General features: G+C 37.0%; 1 protein-coding gene across 1 annotated transcript in view; it reads left to right on the top strand.

The window, feature by feature from the left end:
• The window catches only part of LOC134841621 (nuclear protein MDM1-like), a 130977-nt gene extending 107481 nt beyond the window's left edge, over window positions 1–23496 (top strand). Inside the window, exons 9-15 of the mRNA XM_063857648.1 lie at window positions 17321–17580; window positions 17731–18006; window positions 20683–20924; window positions 21178–21309; window positions 21613–21722; window positions 21879–22081; window positions 23215–23496. Coding sequence (XP_063713718.1) covers window positions 17321–17580; window positions 17731–18006; window positions 20683–20924; window positions 21178–21309; window positions 21613–21722; window positions 21879–22081; window positions 23215–23395 — 1404 coding nt within the window. The 3' untranslated portion in view covers window positions 23396–23496. The remainder of the gene's footprint in view (window positions 1–17320; window positions 17581–17730; window positions 18007–20682; window positions 20925–21177; window positions 21310–21612; window positions 21723–21878; window positions 22082–23214) is intronic.
• The last annotated feature ends 1631 nt before the right edge of the window (window positions 23497–25127 follow it).

Raw genomic sequence — 25127 nt, forward strand, 5'->3', positions numbered from 1 at the left:
GCAAAATGCTGGTTCCTTGGCGGAAATTAATTTTTTGGATCTTTTCGTTTGTCTCGAAAAATTTTCTACCGTCACTTTGAACGTACGAATAAAAATTGAAATGCATGTTCATTCTCACTCACCGCCGTCACTAACACCCTTCTTTTTTAACATCAGATACTGAAATGTTGAATAATAAAATAGATAAAATGAGTTTAATAGGAAAGTGGCACACTGAGGATATTGATCAAGAAAATTTAACTTTCTCAGTTTTTTCAACTGGTGTCAGATCAAAAAGTAGTAAAATTCACCGTCGTCATAAAGTTCTCATCTCGAGGTTTGCTGAAATAGCAAAAAAAAAGAATATGCTCAAAGTTGTAAACAGCTGTTTTATTTGAATGACTTCTCCAAATAACGTGGTGCTTTTATACAAAACAGAAAAAGTAATCATTGCTACTTATGAAAACTGATTTAATTACTCATTCGATTTTGACTCTATGATGATTGAGAAAGGGGTGGAGCGAATGATTCGACTTTGTTTTGATAAATTTTCAAAATATCAATAACTTCCAGTGATCTATCTTAATATCTACCACCGAGATATAGGACTGAGTAAGTGGTATCTGCAAGGTCACTTTCACTTCCACTGGCTTGAATTTCATCAGGTCCGCTAGTTGTTGGAAAAAAATACAATTAAATTGGAAAAACCTAGAGTTACTTCAACGGACATGGAAATCATTCACGAGATTTATTTGACTATGAAAAAAACCTACCCGGAAAACTCTGACCGCCGTAATTATTTTCTAGCTACATGTTCTCTGTTTTTCTTTTCTTGTAAAAATGATATTAACTATGATGTTCCCATTAAACTTAGACCATATGGAGGTCTTATTGGCATAGACAATTCTTCATTGGACGAATACCTGATTGATTCAAAAATATTACGACTGCGTGCAATTTTACACGATGCCGCGGGATTTGTCCACGAAGTTTTTAACACAGGTCCCATCTACTGTTATATGCTACCCTGGAAATGTAACAACAGCCTGATTGGTCACTTGAGTGGTATTACGTTCTATTTATTTGTTAAACTGACAATTCTCTATCAATTGTTAGAATGTTGAAGGAAAAATCGATCGTGCTAGACTTAGAAGGATTCCGTTGTAGGAAAAATAATTTTATAGTTAAAGAACTAGCCATTACAACTTCTGATTACAGTGATTTTCTTATTTTTCTACCTCCAGCCAGTTTCAATTCACTTCCTAAATCTGAACAAAAAGCATACAGCTGGTTGACAAATAACTTGCGCGGAATCCACTGGGTAATCGGTGATTATTTATTTTCAAACCTCAATCAGATTATTCAAAGTTTTGTTTTGAGAAACTCTAACGCCATCTTTTACGCTAAAGGAAAAGAAAAGGCTGATCTTCTGGCAAAGTATTTGGATCGAAAAGTTGTGAACCTTGATGAATTGGGTTGCTTGAGAATACAGAGTTATCCAGCTTGCAATAGATATTCACATCATAACCACTCCAGGAATCACTGCGCCCTGAAGAAAAGCAAGGCGTTTTTTGATTGGCTGAAGAATGAGCAACAGCGAGAGTCTAACGATGTTGGAGACGTACCTATCTCCAAATTCAGTGTTATGTGCTTGGATGAATCCAGAGAGCGACATCAAATTATCATTAACAAGAGTAGAACTAATCGATTGCCGAGGTCAATTGGTGCAGCGAAAAGAACAAATCACTTTATCTGAAGAAGAGTTAACTACTTTGAGAAGGTTTTTCCCGGTGATTGACCAATTCATATACTTTCAACGGTTCAAGTTTCTTCAAAATATTAGCCGGCAAACGAGGAGTTTATCTTCCCAAGCTAGTCTTAGTACTCAAACGTCAGCCCGGAGTTCAAATGGACTTCAGCAGCAGTGATTTACCTGTAGAAGTTCAGAAATTAGAAAAAGAAAACTCAGTGAAGAAAATCATTTTATGTGAAAACTAAAAATGTCCCAGCCAATTATGTAGTGGAAATGTATGACAATGAAAATGATACTACTAAAGTTTACACTGGTTATACTCGATACGAGATTTTTTACTGTTTAGAAAAAATAATAAATTTCATAACCACACATTTTTCTTCCTCAATAAGAAACGGTTGATATAGATAGATAGTCAGAGAGAGAGAGAAAAAAAATTGAAAACGTGAATGTGTGAAATATCAGATGATGAGCCTGATGCAAGTATAGTTACTGACTTTGTTTATGATCCAAATAACACCGAACAAAAGTCTTGGAAATTTTGTTTTGATGCCAATGTTCCCAGATCAGAAGTAGTTTTTATGTCCCAACTGATTATAATTTTATTTTTACTAAGCTTTTGTATCTATAAACTTTCTTTGACGCAAGTAATCTGTGAAGAAACATCAGTTTGGTTTTCCATATTGTCTGGATTAGTTGGGTACGTGCTACCAAACGCAAGGATATGAATAAAATTATTGATACGTCGACAAGACTGTTTTTGGCAGTTGTAGGACCTTCGGTATCAGGAAAAACAGAATTAATTTTCAATTTTTTGAAAGGGAGAACTTTTTATCTCAAATTTGGAAAAGTATTTTTTTTACAAAGATATTCAATCTATACTTAAGGACGAGTTGAACGCTCGCAGATTTCGATTAGAATTTGTCAACTTTGATGGATTCGATCGTTTGAGAAACATTGAAAACATTCTGTTAGTGTTTGATGACTCATGCGAAGAAATATACATTGATAAAGAATTCGTTTAACTAGCAACAGCAGGAAGACACAAAGGCTTAGATGTTATTTATGTCAAACATAATTTATTCCAACAAAGTCGATGGTCACGAACTTTTGATTTGAACACATCTCACATCATTTTATTCAAATCATCTCGTGATATTCAGCAACTTGATCACCTCGGAAGACAACTTAGTGCACCTAAATTTTTACGGCAATCGTATGAACTGGCTACAAAAGACAGCTTTGGACATCTATTAATAGATTTTGAACCCCGAACATCAGACTGTCTCAGATACTGTTCAAACATAATACCACCTGGTCCGTCAATTTTCTATTTACCATTAGATAAGGCAGAAGTGACACCCATCACAAATGAACGCGAAAAAAATTCTGCAGCACAGGGTACAATTGAATCCAACTAAGTCAGCTACGGAGCTTTATTGGAAAATCATCAAATACTCAAGTTATATCAGTCGTTTGCGAATGCTTGCTCAATGTAGTCAACGGTAATGTGCCTGTTAGTTTTCCAAATCTTAATAATTTCGAAGAAACATATAAGATTCTAATCCATGCAAAAACGAGTCTCGAAAAAAAATCAGCTGTTATATTGAGTATACAAGGATTTTATCTAATCAGACATATACTTTATTTTTGCTTCAAGTATTTGACAGCAGGAAAATGACAGCACAAGAGTTTGTTCTGATTCCGAAGCATATTTATATTAGAGAACAAACCCATGCAGCGCAAATTTTGCTTGAAAACTCAATCAAACATAAAAAAAACCGCAACTATCATACTTGAATCGATTAAGACCCCTAAAAGCAACCACAACAACTAATTCTCCAGTTATACCAACCCCCGAAACACTTATCAATGCCACAATCAACAAGAACAAGCTCTCCTTCTCTCTGAAGATGAGGGAAATGAGCTGGAAACAAGTACTGAGCTTAATGATGCTTTATCCACTGAACGTATTACGTTACAATTACAACTCATGGACGAAAACAAACCTAAGCTAGCAAAAAAAAGTTCTGGAATTTATTAAAAAGTCAGAATGAGTCACAATAAACAAAGAAATTGAAGAGCTTTACGTTGATAAAGGTCCAACCGGTCTTAAGGCATCAGTTTTTTGTATGATATACAACAGCAAACTAAAAAGTTATACAACCCTGCGTTCATACTGATTTTGAGGTCTCTCAAACTTGACGAACAGTTGGTTATGAACAAGTATGCGAAAGTCGCGGTTCAGTCTCCTTTCTCCCAAGAAACCGTCGTCAACGAGTTCCAGCTCAAATAGCATTAAAAGACGCAAAACCAGAAGGACTGTTGCAGACAGGGAAAGAGAATGGTCAGCGCAAAAAACCAAACGAGAAGAAGGCGCAGAAGAAGAAGACTCTGAATTGTACGGAACGCCCGATAACGATTCAGATTCTGCAACGACAGAGAAGACGAAGACAAAAACAAAAAAATGGCAAGATTACACCAGCTGAAGAAAAACTATTGAAAACTAAATTTACAAGTAAAGGTCCAGCATTTTCTGGCGGTATACAGAATTTAAAAGAGGAATAAAAAAATTCGCGTAGTAAAAAAAAACATTTTTTACATACAGAGCCTGCATACACAAAATATCGAACAGTTCGTCGCAAAACACCACGCCTCAATGTGATAGTTTATGACATAGACGAAATATGGTCAATTGACCTAGCGTAGGTTGATAAACTTGCAGATTACAACAAGACCATTAAATATCTTATGGTTGCAGTGGATTGCATGTCCCGCTATCTAAGTGTACAGCCATTGAAATCAAAGTATGCTACCTCAACTGCGGAAGCATTCAAACAAGTGATAAAAACAAAACAGCCACAAAAAGTCCGGGTAGATGAAGGCACAGAATTCAAGGGGTCAATCAGAATTTGATGTGAGAAAAAGGGCTTTAAAACATACACAACAGAGTGAAAAAAAGTCCGCTTTCTCCAAGAGGAACATTCGATCACATAAATGTTTTATAAGTATTTGGAGGACAAATGGACCTACTCTTACAGCGATAAGCTTCAAGACTTTGTCAACACAATAAATTCGAGAACAAACAGCGTCATCAAATTATCCCCCAATACAGTGACAAAAAAGGATGTTCCACGTCTAATTTCTTCAAGAGCGGAACAATTATTGAAAGTAGTTCGCCGACCAAAGCTCTACGTTGGCGATTTTGTGAGAATAGCAAAAATTGACATCCCTTTTCCAAAAAGTTGTAAACAATCCTTCACTGACGAAGTTTTTGAAATATTTGACATACCAACAAGGAACCCACCGACTTATAATCTTATCGACGCTGATAGAGAACCAATAGAGGATAAATTTCATGAGCCCGAACTAATAAGAGAATTGGAAAAGGAAGGGTCTAGCTAAACAATGTCTAGCAAATTTGTAGGTGACAAAGATTCCTTTAGTATTACATTGGTGTCATCAGCCTCAAAATGGATATCTTCATTGAAATTTCACTAGCGAGTTATAAAAATTTGCTGAGTGAAGATATCGATTTGCAAGGCGAATGGAGAGTTGCATTGACAGGAATAACTCATTTTAACAATGTAACAGATACTAAAATAGTTTACTACAAAAAGACAAAGTTAAAGCAAGTCTTAAAGTGGGAAAAGAATAAATATCTAGACCATATGATGTAGAGAAAACTGAAATAACAAAGGGTGAATATGACGAAATCAAGAAATTATTCAACGAAATCAATGGGAAGGTTGATCTTGATAATTTCAGTTATAGCATCGACCCCATTACCAAACATCTTTCAATGTGGATGCATTATTCGGAAGGCATTACCTTTGAAAGCCCACAAGTTTCTAGTTTTTTAGGTTTCAAAGGTATAGTAGATGGAACAGGCTACCATATCGGCTATAAAGAATCCAGTCATATCCATAGCACTCTCACATCGCAAAACCTCATTTATGACTACCCTGTTGATATCTCTGCTGGAACTCAAATGATGTTTATCTACTTGGATATAATCCATTATCAGATTGTGGGTGACTCCAAAGCACCGTTGCTCAGATTCATTGATACTAATCGACGAGTGAGAAACGGTTACGTTTGCAGCATTGAATCAAATCATCGCAAAGTTTTTAGTAACTTAGATTATAAAAAAACTCCTCGTGAAGAACATCCAGAGCATTGCGGTAAACCTACGAACAGAAACTGGAAGACTTGTACCATTTGCGGGAGGAGAAGGAAAAGTTGTTTTGACTTTAAAATTTCAAAACTTTCTGATTCAGATTATGGAGGCATACTATCATAATCAAGCGACCATGCCTCACTTCTCAGGACATTACAGACAGCGGGGTATTGGCTTCGGTGCTCTGGCTATGGGTATTGGACGAGTAGCACTTCCGTTAGCTCGGAAATTTATAGTACCAGTAGCAAAACGTATTGGAAAAGAATTACTTGTTCAAGCAGCACCCGAATTAATAGATATAGCAACCAAGAAGAAAACGCCCGAACAAGCCTTAAAAAACACAGTAAAAAACACAATCAAAAACAAGATGGAGCTGGTCGCAGCAAGTCCCGTATGAGCAGAAAACGGAAGACAGCAACAACAACAAAAAGAAAAACAAAAGTTCTCATTCCAAAGAAACGAACTCCACTGAGAAGTCGCTCCAATTTTTTCACCTAAGTACGAAATGATTTCTAATTTATTACCAACTGAAGCAACTCACAGCTTATTAGACTAATTTGAAAAGCCTCCTCTACTCGTTAAATTTGAAAATGCATTCACTCAAAAAATTGGTCCATCTTATTCACCTGATGGTCCTATGCTTGAATTTGAAGTTTTTAGAGATAGAAACAACTTTATCGATCTTCAACGAACTCGCTTGGAGATTGTAGCAAGCGTTGTTCAAAATAATGGTAATGTACTGCGAACTCATGCTACAGAGGCAGCACAACAAGACACCCCATATTTAGTTATTAATCCCCTTTCATTTTTATTTTCCGAATGCACAATGTCCTTGAATGGAGAAAAAATTTCAACGACTAATGCCAATTTCGCTCATAAGAGTTTCATTGAGACCGTATTTTCACATGGTAATGATGCAAAGAAAACATTGCTTGCTTGTCAAGTTTATTATTATGAAGATAATTCATCAGGTATTGATGGTGCTAATGGGCGAGCTGAAGATGTCGCCGAACGCAAGCGAATCGTAGCTGCATCAAGCGAATTCCATTTAGTTGGTAAAATTGCTTGTGATTTTTTATCATGTGACAAACATCTTATCAGCGGTGTTACAATAAGTCTTTCTCTGAGACTAGCTCCTAATGACTTTGTTATTATGTCCGAGCAACCTAATAAACATTACCAAGTTCAAATCACTGAACTGAGGCTAACCTATATGTGCGCAAAATGACAGTAAGAGATATTGTACTATCATCGATAGAAAAGACTCTGATGAAAATACTCGCAATATACAATTATATTGAAGTTTTACCAAGAACTTTTTTGGCCACAACTGGTGTGCAAAATTGGCGACAAGAAGACGTTTCTGCCAAAGAGCCAGTTCGTCGAATGATTTTGGCAATGAGCTCGAATACAGCATACCTGGGAACTAACCGAACAAACCAGTTTCATTATCAAAAATTTCAGCTGAATGAAATCATTGTTAACCGAAACTGTCTACCCTTTGCAGGTACTCCTGTGTCAGCGGCTCATAACAAAAGAATATACTATAACACATTGGAAGCTCTAGACTTTGTTTTTAACAATAGTTATGGAATCAGTTTGGCTAATTATCACAATCATTATTTTATGGCATTTGATCTCAGATCTACTCAGGAGGCTTCACATGACTTTATTCCTCCTGAATTGACCAACTGCACCATTTCAGTAGAACTGAAGTTTAATGCACCGCTGGGGGGAAATGTGGAGTTACTTTTCATGGGAGAGCGTGCATCGACAGTTTATGTGCGTTCCGATAGAAAAATAGCTAAAAAACACTCCCATGAATTGAATCGGAAAAATGAACAATCAACAGATTACTGAGCTAATTAACCAATGCAAGCATTAAAACATCGATTTAGAGGTGTTTTACCAGCTAACTTAGCATTTAGAACAATTTTGAAACGCGACAAAACTTTTATGATAAAGAACGCATCCAACTCAGACCAGCCAGGAACTCACTGGCTACTATTCGCTCAAACTGGTGGTCAAATTCTCTTTGCAGATCCTCTTGGAATGGGACTACACAACTATCCACATGTTTACAAATACATGAGATATTCTATTCATGAAGGAAACCAAATACTGATGAGCAAGCCAATCCAATCAGCTAACACCTGTGTGGACTTTATTGTATTTATGTTGCTCATGTTAAACTTTCATCCAAATTTCGTATAGGTTTCAAAGTAAACGACCATGACATGATGCGTTTCGCTAAACATATGATGTTATAAATTGGAGAACATGGATGTGGGGAGGGTCATTGTCGAGCAATAGGGTGCAAGTCTCGTTGTGAATTGAATGGGTTGCAAATGCAAAATTTGTGTTTAGAGGGAGTTGTGAGGCGTCGGGTTCAGTGTTCAGAATAAAAAAATTTTAAATTCGTTCGAAATTTTTTATAAAAAATCAGGCGACTGCTCATACATTGCTTTAACCATTCTGCTGGTTAAATCAAATTATGCAGACGTTTTTTTTCTGTTTCAGGCAGCTCTACACTTTTTATGATTCCAGTACTGATCATCTGCCTCGTTTTCATCACCACTTTCAGCACATTCTTTTTCGGGACGGACTGATCGTTCTGACGTTTATCGTCTCTTATGATGTTTATCATTTACAGCTGAGGAGGAGGAGGAGAAAAGGAGGAAAAAGAAATTGAAGTCCTTTCACCAGCTTGTTTTTAAACCATTTTTTTTAAATCTTTGAATAATTATCTGCCAAACAATCAAATTGTCTTGCGTCAAGAAGGTCACTACTTGATACACTTAAACACGCCATCTTCATTCTTTTTATACAACTTTACTGTGATATATGTACCCGTTTTGTCAAAAGTTTTCGTTCCAACTCGTACAATGCGTTTTTCTCCCGAAGATATATCTTGAAAATCATCGTAAAAGTCTGCATCATTTTCTAGCGACGAGTACATAGTAGTGGTGGTAACAGTAGAGACTTGTTGGTTCAACTGTTTTATGAGAGAGTAAAATGAATAATGTATTGAATAGAAGATAAACAAATCTCTGTTGTAAACCTAAGCTCCAAGGGGGAACATCCAATTAACTTTAGTGGTTAGAATTTTATGAGGCATATAAACTTTTATTAAACCTGTCATTATTGTTTGGCACTCCTGAAGTAGCTCGTAAATCAGGATATACATTCACGTCGGTACACGTGTAATTCCTTTGATGTGGTCAGCTGCATGCCTTAATGTCTAGGAGGCATATACCAGGATGAGGTTTTTTTTTTGAAGTATACTTATTTCGGTCTAACTGGAGGGTTAGAATTATACTTTTCATAAACTTTAATCTGATTGCCAGCCACACATGCACCCGCACCTTTCTCACCCACACATTACACTAGCTATTGCATAAATCTGAGTTGGTTTCATTCTCTCAATTCTTTTCAAATTTTGGGTCAGAGGCTTAGTTTGTCAAATAATTCTAAGCTTAAAATGACTGCTCGTCTACAAATCATTTCCATCTCAGATCATGAGAGAAAAGTAATCTACTAAACTTATACGAGAGAATCAGTTGCCATTTTGCAGCAGAGAGAGAGAGGCTAGCATCCTCTCCATTCAACGTCCTCTCCGCCAATCAACAATGGCAAGAGTGGTCAACGAAGAGTCATATAATGCTGCCCAACTATGTATTCGATCACATTGATCTTCTTCGCCAGGAGCGTAAACGGGTGTATGAAAGACCTACAATCCATCAATCCTACCCGGCTCTCGAAAAGACTGAAATAAACAGACGCGGGATACCTCGAAGAATCATCAAGAAAGATACTTTTTCGGTATGATTGTGACTCCATACCCCTTTACGAGAACCAAGAGGGATCAATTCGCGATTATGCTGAACGCGAGGGCTACTGGGACATTCAAACAACCATCTCGTCTCCCGATTCTACTGTTCCAGATCAAGTTACTCCAATCTCCTCTATTTTGGCTTTAGAACTAAGCAGTGGAACACAAAGTTCCATCACCCCAGTGGTGGACCTGGCTACTCCTAAAACTCCGCCTGTCAATGCTTGCTACACACCGAAGAAAAGGAAGATAGAATTTAAACAGTTCTGAAAACTTAAGAAACTTTATTACATTTTCAATCTTGCTGAGTTTTTGTGTTGTTCTGAAATTTTTATTGAAAGAATTATCAACTAATGTGTACACATTCTTATTGGATAATTGACCTCAACGATGAATTAAAGTTTGTTTCGTTCTTTCCAATCAATAAAAAGGAAATAAAAACAAAAGAAAAAATTAATAGAAGAAGAAAATCAAAATAATTTTAAAAAGTCGGCATAAAAGTCTAAAAAAGTATAATTTTTGATAAAATTCCCGTCAAATCCAACTTACTTATATCAGTTTTCTTTAACGCTCATTTCGAAAAATCGTAAAAGGTAAACTGAATACTCTTCCTTAGATTTATTTAATGATGTTAAAAGGAAAAACATAAAAATGTTTTTGTTATGTTTTTTTCATAATAGTTTTCAAAATACAAATATTAAGACAGAAACAGAGAGAGAGAGAGAGAGAGAATTGACGATCCATCAACCCCATTAATGTCCTTTTTGGTGTAGAGCTTTTTCAAAAGAAAGCTGTTAATGGATGGGACCAGCAATTCTGCCGTTTAACCAACCATAGTAACTTTTGGCTCTTTACACTCTCTATTTTTCTCTCTCTCTCCAATATGTCTACAGCCTGGTGGGGTTAGCCAGGACTCTTAGAAGTAGACTTTAGAGAGTATATGAGCCTTTATAAAGCATTATATATATTAAAATCACACGTCTATAACAGATTTCACGTGTAATAATACTCATTTTCAGGTAAAAATGGTTTAAAAATTCAAAATGTTTTTCTCGATTTTTGAACATGGATTATAATCCTGTCCAATACATCACGACAAATTGATTGGACCAGGTTTCATTGGATTTGAGACAAAATTTTTTTTTTGTAAATTTGATTTTTTTTTCCAGATGGAAAAGCAGAATTTTCAGATAAAATCACATGTTTACAACCTCAATATTGTCTTAATAGACCACCAATCGCACGTTAGATCATGCCCAGTACATAATTAGCACTCAGGTAACCTTCTTAACGTCAATATCCCGCTTCTATCAAAGTTTAAATAGAATAATATAAATTTTACCCAAAAAAAAAGAGGTAACATTTGAAAAGTTATGTTTTTTTGTTGAATTTTGAACATAGGTATCAACCTTGTTCAAGAGATCAAGACAAATGCATTGAACTAGGTTTCGCTAGATTTGGAGACAAAAAAATTTTTTGAAACAATTATGATTTTTTTCAGCCCGATTTGTACAAAAAATTTGTTAAGTTTTTCACTTGACTTTACCGAGCGGGAGGCGTTCCCGAGGAGCGTAACGACGAGCAACGCTGGGTTAGCTATTGCCCGCTAAACTAAACGGCCATGCCTTAATATTTTGAAGTACTCTAAATGAAATGTTTTCAAGGAACACTAAATCATTGAATAAATAATCATACATTTAACCCCTTTCAAGATTTCGAGTTATGTTTATCTGATTTCATCGTTTAACATGAATGGCGGAATACCATTTTGATTGAGTAAACAGACTTCAAGAAAAAAGAATTTGAAGAGTTCCATTTTTTAGCTCATTTGCTTAACAGTTTTAGTTTTCGTAGATGTTAAAATTTATTAGGTCTTTGAATTAAGTATATGACTCGGTGAGTAATTGATCCTAAAAGGAACCGTTATTTTGATCGACAGGTTAATTTAACCACAGACCCAGCAGTTAATAAAATATCGTACAGCCTAGTCAATTACACAAAACCGATATAGTACATTTCCTAAATTGATATGAAACCTTAAAACCATAACCACTTCAAAGCCTACTTTATAATGACTAAGCTCAACCTACATAAATAAGTTTAATTTGTGATTTAACGAAAAGTGGTTTTTGAAAAATTTTTACTTCTCGCTTTTGCTTTGTCAAACTCAGCTTTGCTAAAAACTTTCCTGAACTCTCAACTTCAAACCAACAATGCCTAACTCAAGCGAAAACAAACACCCGTCACTTGTTTGACCTGCTTGAAAGTCTTCAGTTCAGCGAGGAACTTAAGAAGACACGAACAGACGATCCATAACATATTCGCAAACCCGCCACCGCCAACTATCTGCGACGATTGTCGAGAATCGCTGGCAACATTTGCCGAAGCTAGAGAGCATGTCGAGTTCGCTCATAACGTGACAACCGATAGTCTCTGTATGTACTGTCATACAATCTTCCTCTCGGTTGAGAAGCTCCGGCAACATATGTTGAAAAATACATCAACTACCCATTTGGAATCCCGGTAATGAGGCGGGAACATTAGCTGCTCCAACCGAATCTGCGTTTAGGGGAAAGTTGCGGCGATACGAGCTGAGCGTTGGAGAAGAGGAAGGGGAGCTGATGAACTTAACGATGCGACACAAAGACGAGATTGATGTGTTGATAGAAGAAACAGTAGAGGAGGGACCCTGTAAAATTCAACTGCATGTGGACGTTACTATGATAAAGTTCGTGAACGATATAAACGAATCTGGCGATGGGGAAGTACGTAGCGAGAAGACACTGTTGTATCTGAACTCTAAGATGATCAATGTCTTCTTCAATGGAATCGACAAAGAGACCTATTTGGAAATGATTGAGCACATGGTCAATGCCATCAATACTTTTTCTTCACACGGTAGCGGATGATTTGTGGAGCGCATCGAAAAGACGCCAATAAGTTTTGCCGCATTTTCCCCTATCCGAGCTGGCTCTTACATCCACCTACTCGATTCATTGAAACCCGTGAAACAAAGCTTCACCAATAGAAAAACAAGGAATGATCAAAAATGTTTTCTATATTGTTTCGTGGCTGCGTACCATGATCAAAATTCCGAGACAACGGCTACCCTTTACCCTGCTGCAGAACGCTGGCAGCATCGAAACCATTTAAGAACTATAAGCTATCCCAGCACCAAGTTGTGAAAATTGAAGGATGGTACGAGATGCCTTTGGGATTGCATGATATTGGCAGATTTGAACGACTAAACAACTGTCAAGTCAGCGTATTCCGGTACGCATTGAGTTTTTTTATCAAATCATTACTTGTGTAATTAACGGAAAACACTTAATGTTCATTCAGGAGAAACCCAAAAAAGCAAAAAGTTTGTTTTCATTAGATACAAAGGAGGTGAATTGCTGCCTCTGAGGTTGTCCAGCAAATACTCAAGTGATTTATGTGTAGATCTACTACTCCTCAGCAACGGTCAAACTCATCACTATGTACTGATCATAGACTTGATGAGGGTGGTGGAACATGTGCGTGGAAAGCTACACCAGACCGAAACTAAATTTGTCGCAAATGCTTCCACACATGTTCATCCATCGATACCCTTCAACATCACCAGGGAATGTGCTATCAAGATGAAGGAATGGTAATCAATATGCCGAAACCGGGAAAGGACACTCATCGTTTCAAACATTTAACTGCTCGTTGGTATGTACCAAGAGTTTTTTACTTTGACCTCGAATCGCTACTGCTGCCCGTGTACGGCCCCCAACCCGACCCTAAAAAATCTAGCACCCAAACAAAAGAGATTCATCAAACATGCGGTTACGCTCTAGCCGTTTTTGAATTTAGAATGCGCAAAGTTTTAAAATTTGAACTGAAGAGAGGAGACAATGCATTGAAGGAATTGATCGCCTCGCTCGACTCGTTGGCGAAACAAATTTATCTGGAAAAACGAAAGCATTATGCGTTCAATGGTGAAGCAAGTTACACGCGTGAAGAAGCGTACACTTGTTGGGTATGTGAAAAGGAATTTGGTAACAATGACCAGGTTGTACTTGATCACTGTCACTCTACCAACAAGTTCTTGGGGTGGGCGCATAACGAATGCAACATCAATCGATAAACGGCTAACTATATTCCTGTAATAGCCCATAACTTATCGAACTATGGCCTTCACTTCATTATAAAAGCCCTCTCCAAAAGTAACCCTGAAAACACTTACTCGGTGATCACCTCTACCGAAGATAAATACAGATCGCTCACAATGTCGGTCTACATTAAATCGTACACAGATAAAAACGGAAAAACAAAAAAGTGTATGAAAATCTACGATTCATAGACTCCTATAAATTCATGCTGTCCCCCTTTCAAAATTTCTCGAAAATTTGCTGGAAGAAAATTTTTTCCTATTGGAAAATTACTTTGCAGAACTGGGTCACTCAGCAAAACAAATAAACCTGCTCAAACAAAAAGGTTTCTATCCGTATTGTTACTTCGATAGTTTTGCAAAGTTTCGTGAAACTCAACTACCACCTCAAAGATTGTGGAGCAACACTTTACAAGGAGGGGAAGTAAGTCTTTCAAAAAATCAGTACAACCATGCCGTTAAAGTTTATGCGCTTCGCTAGGCGAGTACCACGATGTGTACCTAGCATTGGACGTACTACTGCTCGTTATCAGTGTTCGAAGCCTTTCGAGAAGTTTGTTACGAAACCTACGGACTGGACTGTGCATGCTACTTCACGGCCAGTAACCTCTCGGGTGATGTATTCTTAAAAGTCTGCAATGCAGACCTCAAGTTACTTACGGAAAGGGAGCATTTGGACATGGTGCAAAAAATGATTCGGGGAGGGATGCCATCAATATATACAACAACAAATATAAGCCAACAACAAATACCTCGAGAACTACAACCCCGAAGAGCCCTCTAGCTATCTTTTGAATATAGATACAAATAACTTATACGGAGGTATCATGAAACTTCCCATGAATGATTTCTCAATTGTTGAGGAAAGCCTCGAAGATATTTTGAAAACAGAAGATAACTCTGAATGGGGATATATTCTTGAAGTCGATCTCAGTATACCTGAAGAACTTCAAAATTACTTTGCAGAGTACGCGCTAGCCCCCTCACTTGAAGTTATCGGCATGGATAAACTAAGTAACGAGCAAATACAGATATTAGGGGAGATGGGGGTCACGTCGCTACCAAAACTCCAAAACTGGTTCAAACATTAGATCCAAAGGAAGGGTACGTTCTGCACTAACTTACATGAAAACTCTACATAGAACTAGGCTTAAAAACTACCAAATTGATTAAGGTCTTAAAGTTTTGTCAAGGTAGATGGATGGAGCCCTTTGTGGATTTGAACACTCGATTGAGAATGTCAGCGCGAATGTCAGGAATCAAAACTAGGACGCAAAAACTAGAAATTATTAGAAACGAAAGAGAATTGCTTCAAAAAACAGCTTTGAGCACGATGAAAAGCTTCCAGATAATCAACGAGGAAGTTGCTACAGTTTGTTCTGCCGTAACAAGTATTTTGTGGGATAAACCCATGATAATAGGTGCCAGTATTTTGGACCTATCGAAACGATTCATGTTTTATTTCCACTACCGGCAGATGAAAGCTAACATGAACTTGGAACTGTTATACAGCGATACGGATTCCTTTTTTTATGCGATAAAAACCGAAGACGTATATGCCGATCTGCAAAAAATGAACGATATCTTTGATTTTTCCAACTACCTCAACGATCACTTTTTATTCAGCAATGTGAATAAAAAGGTTGTACTAAAATTCAAAGACGAAGCGGCCGGAAAAATCTTTGAAGAATTCATAGCCTTAAAACCTAAGCTTTACTCGCTGGAATATGCAGGTTAGTATTGAAAAAAGCACCTCCCCGGTTCTCCTCAGGTTTTTTTAAGTTTTCAATGAGCTCTACCGAAACAACAATCTAATTTGAACCATTGATAGCTCTACCGAACACCCATCAAGGTTTGGAGGGATAACCGAACGCATTAAATTTTGTTTAAAATTATTAGCTGAAATAAGTTTCGTCACCGGTGAAAGGCTCTGATTCTTCATTTTGAAACTTAAAATGAAGAACCATTCATCTTTTAAAGCCGTTTTCAAAACACTACTTAACATATACGCGTCTTTGTTATTTTTCGCGCCAATAAATTCTGAGTTTTCAGTTCAAATTTACCAGGGCTATTGGTTTTTGACGCTGAAATCAGTTTATGGTTTAATCTCTATTTATTTGTTCTTTATTTAGACTCCAGTGAGAAAAGAAGTGCTAAGGGATTGGTGCAACACTCATAAACAACTTACCCACCAGAGGTTCAAGGATACGTTATTGAGTGGCAAAACCCTTCGCATATATAACTACTCTATTAAATCTAAAGCCCATACCAATATAACTATTGCACAAAACCGACTTGCACTTTCACCCTTCGATAGCAAGCGGTTCTTGCTATTCGACGGAATAGCCACATTACCCTTTGGGCATAAGTCTACCGAAGATAATGTGTTCTTCGACGCCATTGCAGAAGAGAGCGAGTGGGCAAACTCTCAGTTAACAGATAGTCCGACCTATAGCAACCATAGCGGTAACAGCGATAGCGATAACAGCAGAAGCGAGCAATCGCCCGTGCAGGAATTTCAGGGCCCTGATTGGGGCTTTCTTCAAGAAAGCTACACGGAAGAAGAGCTCAAAGAAGAAAGCGCGGCTAGCAGTTCGCGAGACCCTCCGCCTATTAAAAACCCGTTCATTCTAACAGAAGCGTCTGTTAGTTCAAAAAAAGTCAGAAAAAAAGGAGAAAACTTGATAATAATTGATTAATCAAAACCCAGCTCCTTAAAATGTCGGCTAAATTGTATTGTTGCTTGGAATTACAGCTGTGCATTTGTAAATATAAAACATTCAGCAAACCTTGTTTTACTTTAAACAGACCAGCACAAAAGAGAGTGGTAATTACAACTTACCCTTGAAACAGGAGCAAAAGATTAGATACTAAGTTAATAATAAGTCGGAAAAGTAACGAAGTTACAAAGTGAAAGAAAATAAGTTGGAAAATAAAGTTGGAGAAAATAACAGGAAATAAATGAACAATAATTACCAAAAGATTGTAAAACAAAAAGGAAACTTTAATTGTACTTTATGTAAACTCATATTTATATGAACGAAAAGGATTAGCTGATAGATATAAATAAGCGGCCAAACTGCAGCCGGATATGACCATACTTATTAAATTAATGGCGGGAAAGTTTAGAAGCGATTAATTTTAACCACCGCGCGAGAATAAATTTCACACCAAAGTATTTTTCTGTCCTAAAACCAAAGTATTTTTTTCTTCGGGTGTCCCTAAGGGTGGGGGTTTTTCTACTTTGGGTCGGGTCATTTTGATTCTGAAACCTATAGGTGGAGTCCTAAAAATTTAGGACCCCTCACTTAGGTTTTAGGACCTTTTTGACCACCCCCCCCCCCCCCCCCCCCCACTTAGGAATGACCCCCCCCCCCTTAGGACACACGGCGGATTACAATACTACTGCTTTTGAAACTGAAACCTTGTATTTTCCAGGCATCAGATGCTAAAGTCAAGGAGACTCCCCTGGTCAAGGAAGTTGGAGACTTGAGACAAAAGGCTGCCTACTACGGAGCAAGACATCTGGGCACGCACATATCCAGAGACCACCTGGGACAGCTCATAGCCCAGAATGCCGACAAGTGGGACGACCCTGGAAGTCCTGCTTCTGCGGAAGACATGGCGGAGAATGGGGAGCTTGCTAATGCTTTGGATTTAGCGAGAAGTGTCAAAGCTGCTGCTCCTAAAATGAAAACGTGCATTAAAATATAAAATCCTTTTTTCAGACTAATTCTAAGGAATGCAGACTAAAAGATTGTCTCCGAACATTTATCATCATGATTTTAAAAATGCGGTAGTTGTTTTTTGAATCATTAGTGAGCATTGATCTGATTTTAATTTTTCAGTAGCTACAGTAAACCCGATCGGCCAGCAGGTCTGCCCAGCAAATTGCAGCGATGGGATTTTGATCCCGCCAAGAAAGGAGTCATTCCGTCCGAAGCGGGGAAACAGCGTGTGAACAAAGTGAGCTGCGATGAATATCAAGAGAGTGAAGAAGCGAATCCGAGAAATGAACTAAACATGAATGACGAACTTGTTCACTCAGAAGATGTGTCCGAGGACGAAGCCGATGTAGAGAAAGGAAAAGAAACAAACTTTGACCAGAAGAAGTATATTGAACGGTGAGTATAAACGATTTTAGGAAACTAATTGGCGGAAAATGTCCTATTGAAATAATGAATACTCAGAATTGGTTCTGACTTTGTATCGAAGTAGTGTGTTCTTAGACGTGTAAGCAATATCCTGTGTTTATTTTCATTTGCGAGATCAAGTGTACTTGAAGTTGTGCTCCATGCATTATTAATTACAAAAATTTTCTTACAAATTGTGAGAAATTGACCTCGCTTTATTGTGAAACCTCATTTTCTGCCAGGCCCTTCCCACTTGGTGAAGTGATAATGCGCGTACCTTGGGATCCTAAGGTCCTTGGTTCAAGTCCTGACCGGAGCTTGTTGTTCCGACCAATTGAAAATTGTGGAGGAACTTTGTATTCGGGTGTGTTTTAGTTTTTTCTTTTTGTTTTCCATGCAAAATCAGGCTCCACAAATAATTATCGGAATGGGTTGAGTGATTACACTTGCGAAGCTAGTGTGTTAGTCCGAACCTTCTTTTTTCAACCTAATTCGCAAATATTGGTGCGGCACTTTTATAGTGGGGCACCTTTACAGATTTTTGATAGCGTGTGCCTTGACATTCGAATAGTAATAAGTTAACGCAGTTGATGCATTTTTAGTTCATCAAATGAACCGAAAAAAGTTATTTGTTTCAAACAACATCACAATAATAAAAGCTCGATTTCAAAGATTTTCTAACTCAATAATCTTTTGAAATGCATAATTTATACATAATGTGGCTTAATGCTTTGCAATTTGTTACATGCAGCGTTAGTGTAGATGCCCTCAGGAGTGCAGCCAGTATTTAGACAGCCGCGTATTCATACTGGTCAGTATTTAGAGAAATACTGTATGAACCAATCAGAATCGAGAAAAAACATAAATAATCCAAAATAAATAATAAATATTTATTAATTTCTTCTTTGTGTCGATTCTGATTGGTTGAAACAGTATTTGTCTAAATACTGACCAGTATGAATACGCGGCTGTCTAAATACTGACATGTAACCATGCCCTCAGTTTGTTAAGTTCCATATTATTAATTGCAAAATTGAGTCTATTTGTATTTGGTGCTAAATCTCGTTGGCAATTTGTTAGCTTATGCAGCTGCTTTGTTCGTGACTAGTGTTTTTCGGTTGTTAAGCTTGAGTGGCTGAGGAGATATTGCGTGAGACTCAAAATCTCTTGATTGCAGTAGGTCGTAGGTTCGAATCCTACACGTAGCCGAATTTTGCTAATTCGAGATTGATTTCTAATTTTTCTTATTTAACTTGATAGAGCTGCTTTTTGGTCGTGTTCTCGCAAGTGTTTGCGAAGCACAGCTTCGCCTCTGTGTATATCATGTTAAAGCCCTTGCAGTCGTGACTGGAACGACTTCAATGAATTTTCCAAATAAATAGCCAGTGTCGAGAAAAGCCGGTTTGAATTTTTGGTTTTTCTAGTTTCGACCGAATAAAGTGATGATAACTTGTTAAATTGGTCATTTAGGCATCAAAAACTTGTTTTTCGAAATGGAAACTTGTTTGAAAGCTATATTTGGCTCATTTCTGGCAAGAGACATTTTTAAATTGTTTTTGCAAAATATTGTTCAAAAAAACTAGAAAAAGTTTTGATTTTTTTTTCATTTTTTTTTAATTCTTTTTTTGCAGACAACTGTTGTTGATTATGCCTAATTTGCTAACTTTTTAAGCGTGTGTATAGTTTCATCATCATACTACGTACAAAAAATACACGAAACTAATTTGAAGAACTTGTATTTGTAGTTAATATATGAACCTTCTGTGCTACTTGCACAGCAACCAGCTATCCTTGTTTTTTTTTCTTTTCACGTACAGAATGGGCCGAGTGATATATCACATGAAAATTTTGAAGTTTTTAGTTTTTACTCTAATTTTGAGCGTGCATGCTTAATTATGCTTAAGTTGAGCTTTTCTGTAATTCTTTTTTCAAAAACTGTTTCCAATTGGCCGAGTTTACTATGACTATCTAATATGTCTAATTTCTATTAATCGTTCAGATCTATATCTTTCTCACATCGCGCAGAAAAAAAACGGCACTAATTTGAAAAAGAAAACACTTTTTTTTGTTTTTGTTTTTTAAGACTGTTCGGAACATTCTGTGATACTTGCACAGGAACCGGCTGTTGTCCTTGGTTTTATTTTTTTTCCTGGTAAAACGTGAAATGTCGGAGTTTTGCTTTTCGTTTGTTTGCTTTTTTGACGATTTAGTTTCCAAAGCTGAACTGTGACCTTCCGTCTGATTCAAACAACTGTAATTATTAGTTTCTCTCGGTTGCAGTATTGTTATTTTTGTCATGTTTTCCTGAATTGAACTTCCTTTGAAACAAACATGTGAAATGTTTGTAGATGTAAAATTTTTTTTACTGGCTTCCGTCTGATTTTGTATCAGCTAACTCGCAACGCTCTGTTTGTTCTGTATCGCAAAAATTGTGAAGCTCCCCTTCGCTTCCCCGTGTTTAAAATTTTCTTCGCAATATTACCTGTTGTTCCCAATCTATCGACAGCGAAATAGGGAATTGAAAGCAGAAGTAAATCTGAGTTTTTACTCAAATTCGGTTTTGGTTGTGATGATTTTAAACTGGTGTCTACTTGCTCCTGAATTTTTTTTTTCACGATTGTATAATTAATATGTCATATATATTTGTGGTATATATTTATATTATAGGTCTTCTAACAAAACAAAAGTTATAGCTAGTGCTTCCACGATGAAGGCAGAACGAGAGTACGACTTGATTCCTGGCAGTAGTCGTAGCTCCGAGGGAACTCCTAGACCTAGATTTGGATTACGTAACACCCTGGAGCTAGGACGAGTGCCCACTCCCGAGATGGGCAAGACGGCGAGCAAGAGCAAATCGTACTTCCCGAAGAGCAGACACCATTTGGACAGAACAACTGTGATCAAACCAGGTACATTAGTTGGATCGTTTCAAAATTGGTGTTTTACTAAGGTGGCAATTAAGGAACATTTATGATTAAAAGTATGTTTTCAGATTAACGTCTTTGGTATGATTGTATACGTCTTTTTGTATTGCATATATCTGTCAGCTTTATCTGATCTATTTGGCTGTGAGCTCTGAGGTCTGAAAAAATGGAAGTTTTTGAGGTGGTCCTCATTTCGATAAGGTTAAAGATTATTCAACAACCAATTTGTGTCATTCAGAATCTGGGAGAGCAGACGACAATAAGTGTCCGAAGCCCAGAGTGAAAGCCAGACCCAACAGTGCGCGGCCCGAAATCAAGTCATCCGAGGATCACTTTGGAGCTCCTCAGCTTCCCCACCACAAAGTTCAAGGTCAGATTTCATTTATTATGATTCATTCCCTAACAAATTAGTCAAATTGTCTTTTTTTATAGTCACATCACACATTACATTTTCTTTCTTTTCATTAGCCCACGTTGGTCGGGTTGGGCTCGTCCGTCTCCAGGCTAAGGAACTTCGCAACTTTCACCGGCCTAAGCCACAGGTCTGCGAGAGTATTATATTTTCTCGGAACCACTGGTTGAAAATTATTCAATGCCTTTTTTCTTCACACTTTTTAATAGCTTAGATGAGATGTTTTGTGAGATGGTAAATAGTTCCCTTGTCTTTTTTCAGCTGAGAATCGGAAGCCCAAGGAAACGAATGCAGCCAAACCGGTGCACCCTAAAGCCAAAGTAGACTCGTGGATTGTCAAGTCTCCTAGAAACCATGCAAATACCCAATATGTGAGCATTCTGAGTTGCAAATAGTATTGTACTTGCTTTAAATTTTGTTTGTGGATTTTTCTGAGCACTGCACTTGTTTTTTTTCAGACAAGATAAAGCCATAAGCATAATGATCAATTAATTTAATAAATACCAGTTGGCATTGTGAACTTTCAGTCGTTCACACCGGCGAGGTCATTCGGGCGTCCGACTGGAGATACGCATGAAATTGTTCTGAACACATCTGCCTCTGAGTCGCCTAGTCCGATGCCCTTCTCTACAGCTGTGATTGAGAGACACCAGGGAAACGACGAAGGGTTTGAGGAGGAGGCTGCAATGGGACTGAAGTACCGCAGTTACGGCGAAAACCGAATGAGGAAGTTGGTTACCCAGTTAACATATTGAGTTTCTAATATCCGGATTTTATAAGACTCGAACGTAATTCAGACTCTTATATAGGTCGTGATGTTTTTTCATCTGTTTTTTTCAGGAAACTTTAAAGTTTACTCAAGCTCAAATTTACTTATTCATGTTTTGACTTTGGATTTCTTCACAAGTTCAGCTCATTTCCTTTTTTTATACTAGCGAGCGTTGGAGTTTCCGCAAATAAAAGTGCTCACTTATTTGGTGGCATTTTTTGCTATAATTGCGATCTCCAGGATTGGAAATCTCATAGCATCTGTTCTCTGCTTTTTTTGTGGCTAGTGTTTGTTTGTGGTCCGTGTTTGAGTGGTTAGTGTGTAAGACTAATAATCTCTTGGTCGAAGATCAAATCTGAGACGAAGCCGATCTTTTACTTATTCGAGGCTTATCTCTGCTTTTTATTGCACTTTATAGAGCTACTTCATGTCGTGTTCCCGCTACTGTTTGCGATGCGCAGCTTCGCCTCTGTTTAAAAGGAAGGCTCCACTATCGAATTGCGAAAAAGTAAATTTCACAAAAAATTTGATCGACCTCTAGTGGAATTTAGTTTTCAGAATTCCTAGCGAAATAAAAAAAAACTTACCTATTGATTACACTAGCAACTTTAGTGAGAGCAATTGGCAATTTGTTAGCATGTGTAGCGGCTTTATTTGCGACTACTGTTTGCCGGTTGTTAAGCGTTCGTGGCCGGGAGGGCAGGGCGTGAGACTCCGAATTTTGAGGGTGCGGGTTTGCACCTTCGCCTGTTTCCAGTTTTCTCAAATTGGGTTAACTCTATCAAAAACTGTTCTAGAAGTTCAAAGAGCTTCAAGGCCATATCTTTTTTTCTTCGAAATTCTGAAGTTGAAATTTAAAAAAAAGTAAACTTTTTTTCTGTTTACTTGCGCTCATTGACCATTTTCCTACTGTCTGTTGGCTATGTCTGTAGAATTATTTGTTAAAATTCTATTAAACTTCTGCTTTTCGCAACAATTCCCTGAAATCGTGAAAAGCACTATTTAAGTAATTTTGCATGAAAAGTATCAACAAGTTAAGTATTTTCTCAGTTGCCTAAAACTAATCGAATTTATCTCTGAGTGTGGCTTTTCAGGGCTCATAAAGACCATTCAAACAACTACGACATGGAGTCTCTGAGACTGCCTCTTGACTCATTAAAAGAAAAAGATGACTTAGACAAGGTTTCCATAACGAGTCTGGCTTCATCCAGATCCATGGCATCGGAAATTCTAGAGCGGGCCAGGAATCGAAGAGATAAACTGAGAGTGAAATAAACTAAAGCAGAATGTTCGACTGAGAATGACAATTTAATGATAAGAATTTGAAGCATATGGATAAAATTGTTAAATTTTCAAGCATAGGAATCCAATTTAATTAATGCAGCCTTATAACTTTTAAATATGAACAAAATTAGTCGTGAACAGAATGGTTCACGATTAGTATTTTTTTTATTTTCAATTTTTTGATTCAGTCAAAATGCTTCAAATCTAAAATTCATGTTGCTCAGAAATGAAACTTAGTTCATTTCGTCTATCTTGTGTAAATTTTGTGTACATATGAGTTCGAATCTTCTGTAAATGTCTGTTTCCTGATTTCTTGTTATTCAAATTATTTACTATCTTGTGACTCCACTCTTCGTTAACACCATTCTTTGGCAGGGGCGGATTTAGGAGGGTTAGGGCGTCCGCCGCCCCCTCGCCCTACAAAGATTCGACACCCTGCCGCCCCTTTGTACTATTTTGAGATATAAAAATTTGGTGACGGAACCTAAAAAATGTCTAAAGGCGCCTTTGGCGCCTTTTTATACTAATTTTGAGGGGAACGCGCGCCGAAAAAGCGCGATTTTTTTGTCAAAATTTACCAAAAAGTGTCTAAAAATGCATTTTTGACCCGTTTTTTCAAAATTTTGCAAATTTGACCAAAACGGTCTTTTTAATGCTTTGTCAGAGCTCGGAAAATTAGTTTAGTCGACCTAAAAAAAATTTTATTTTGTGTGTTTTATGTTCGAGCAATTTTATTTGAAATCAATTGAAGTTGATGATTTAACGTATTGTTTCAATGTGTCAAAAAAATGATAAACTTCCAATTTTTTGCAGGGTTGACTCGACTGTTTGTCTGCAAAGAATTGTGGCGGCAAGTTCTGCACGAGATCCAGGAATGCGCTTCTTTCTGGCTGAAGTTTTTGAATTTCCTTTGTTGGCGTTTTTTTATTTCCTTTGGTGGAGGTTTTTTTTGTTTTAATCTAGCTTTTTTACCGTTGCAAAAACCTTTAGAATTGACAATTCTTGATATAATTGGGTTTTTTTATAGGTTTTCAGAGTTTTTTTTTCTGGTTTTCGGCAAGTTTTTTTCTGTGGCAATTGTTTGTAATTATTACTTTCATGATTTGAAAAATTTGTGTTCCGTGTTTTTTGTGGCCTATAGCAATAAAGGGATAGGGCCTCTCAGTCCCGATTGTTTGTGATGGTTATGCAGATTGTTTGGTAGCATAATTTATAGAACAGTTTTCGAGTAAATTTGGGCTTTTTGTATCTCAATTTTTAGATTGGAATGTTTTCTTATCGTTTGCATCTATTAGTTATTAGACAGCATGGATAAGCCTAGAATGCATAAGCGCAAGAAATGGATAAAAGTGAAGCCCAAATCCTTCTTTTATTATAAACGTAATTGATTTCTTAACGTTTGCATTAAATTTTTTTTGAATTTTTAGCCTACAATTTTTTCAACAAGTTTCGTTCAAGTTTTTCAAGTTTAAGACACAATTTATTTTGATTTTTGGAGCTTTATTGTGTATCACAAGTGGTGGATTAACAGCTTAGCCTCTGTGTATTAACCTTGTTTTTTGTCATTTTTTATTTATTTTTTTCAAAAAAAATTTATTAGTTGAGCTTCGCAATGGTAGATGTCCTTATTCTGATTAGAATAATTTTTAAAACCTGTGTCATCAAGTTTTTCTAAGTTTTGAACGCTTTCCTATCTAGTTGAACAAAGTAGTTAAGTAAATAT

The sequence above is a fragment of the Symsagittifera roscoffensis genome, chromosome 3 (assembly GCF_963678635.1).
Source record: "Symsagittifera roscoffensis chromosome 3, txSymRosc1.1, whole genome shotgun sequence".
Classification (NCBI taxonomy): domain Eukaryota; kingdom Metazoa; phylum Xenacoelomorpha; order Acoela; family Convolutidae; genus Symsagittifera; species Symsagittifera roscoffensis.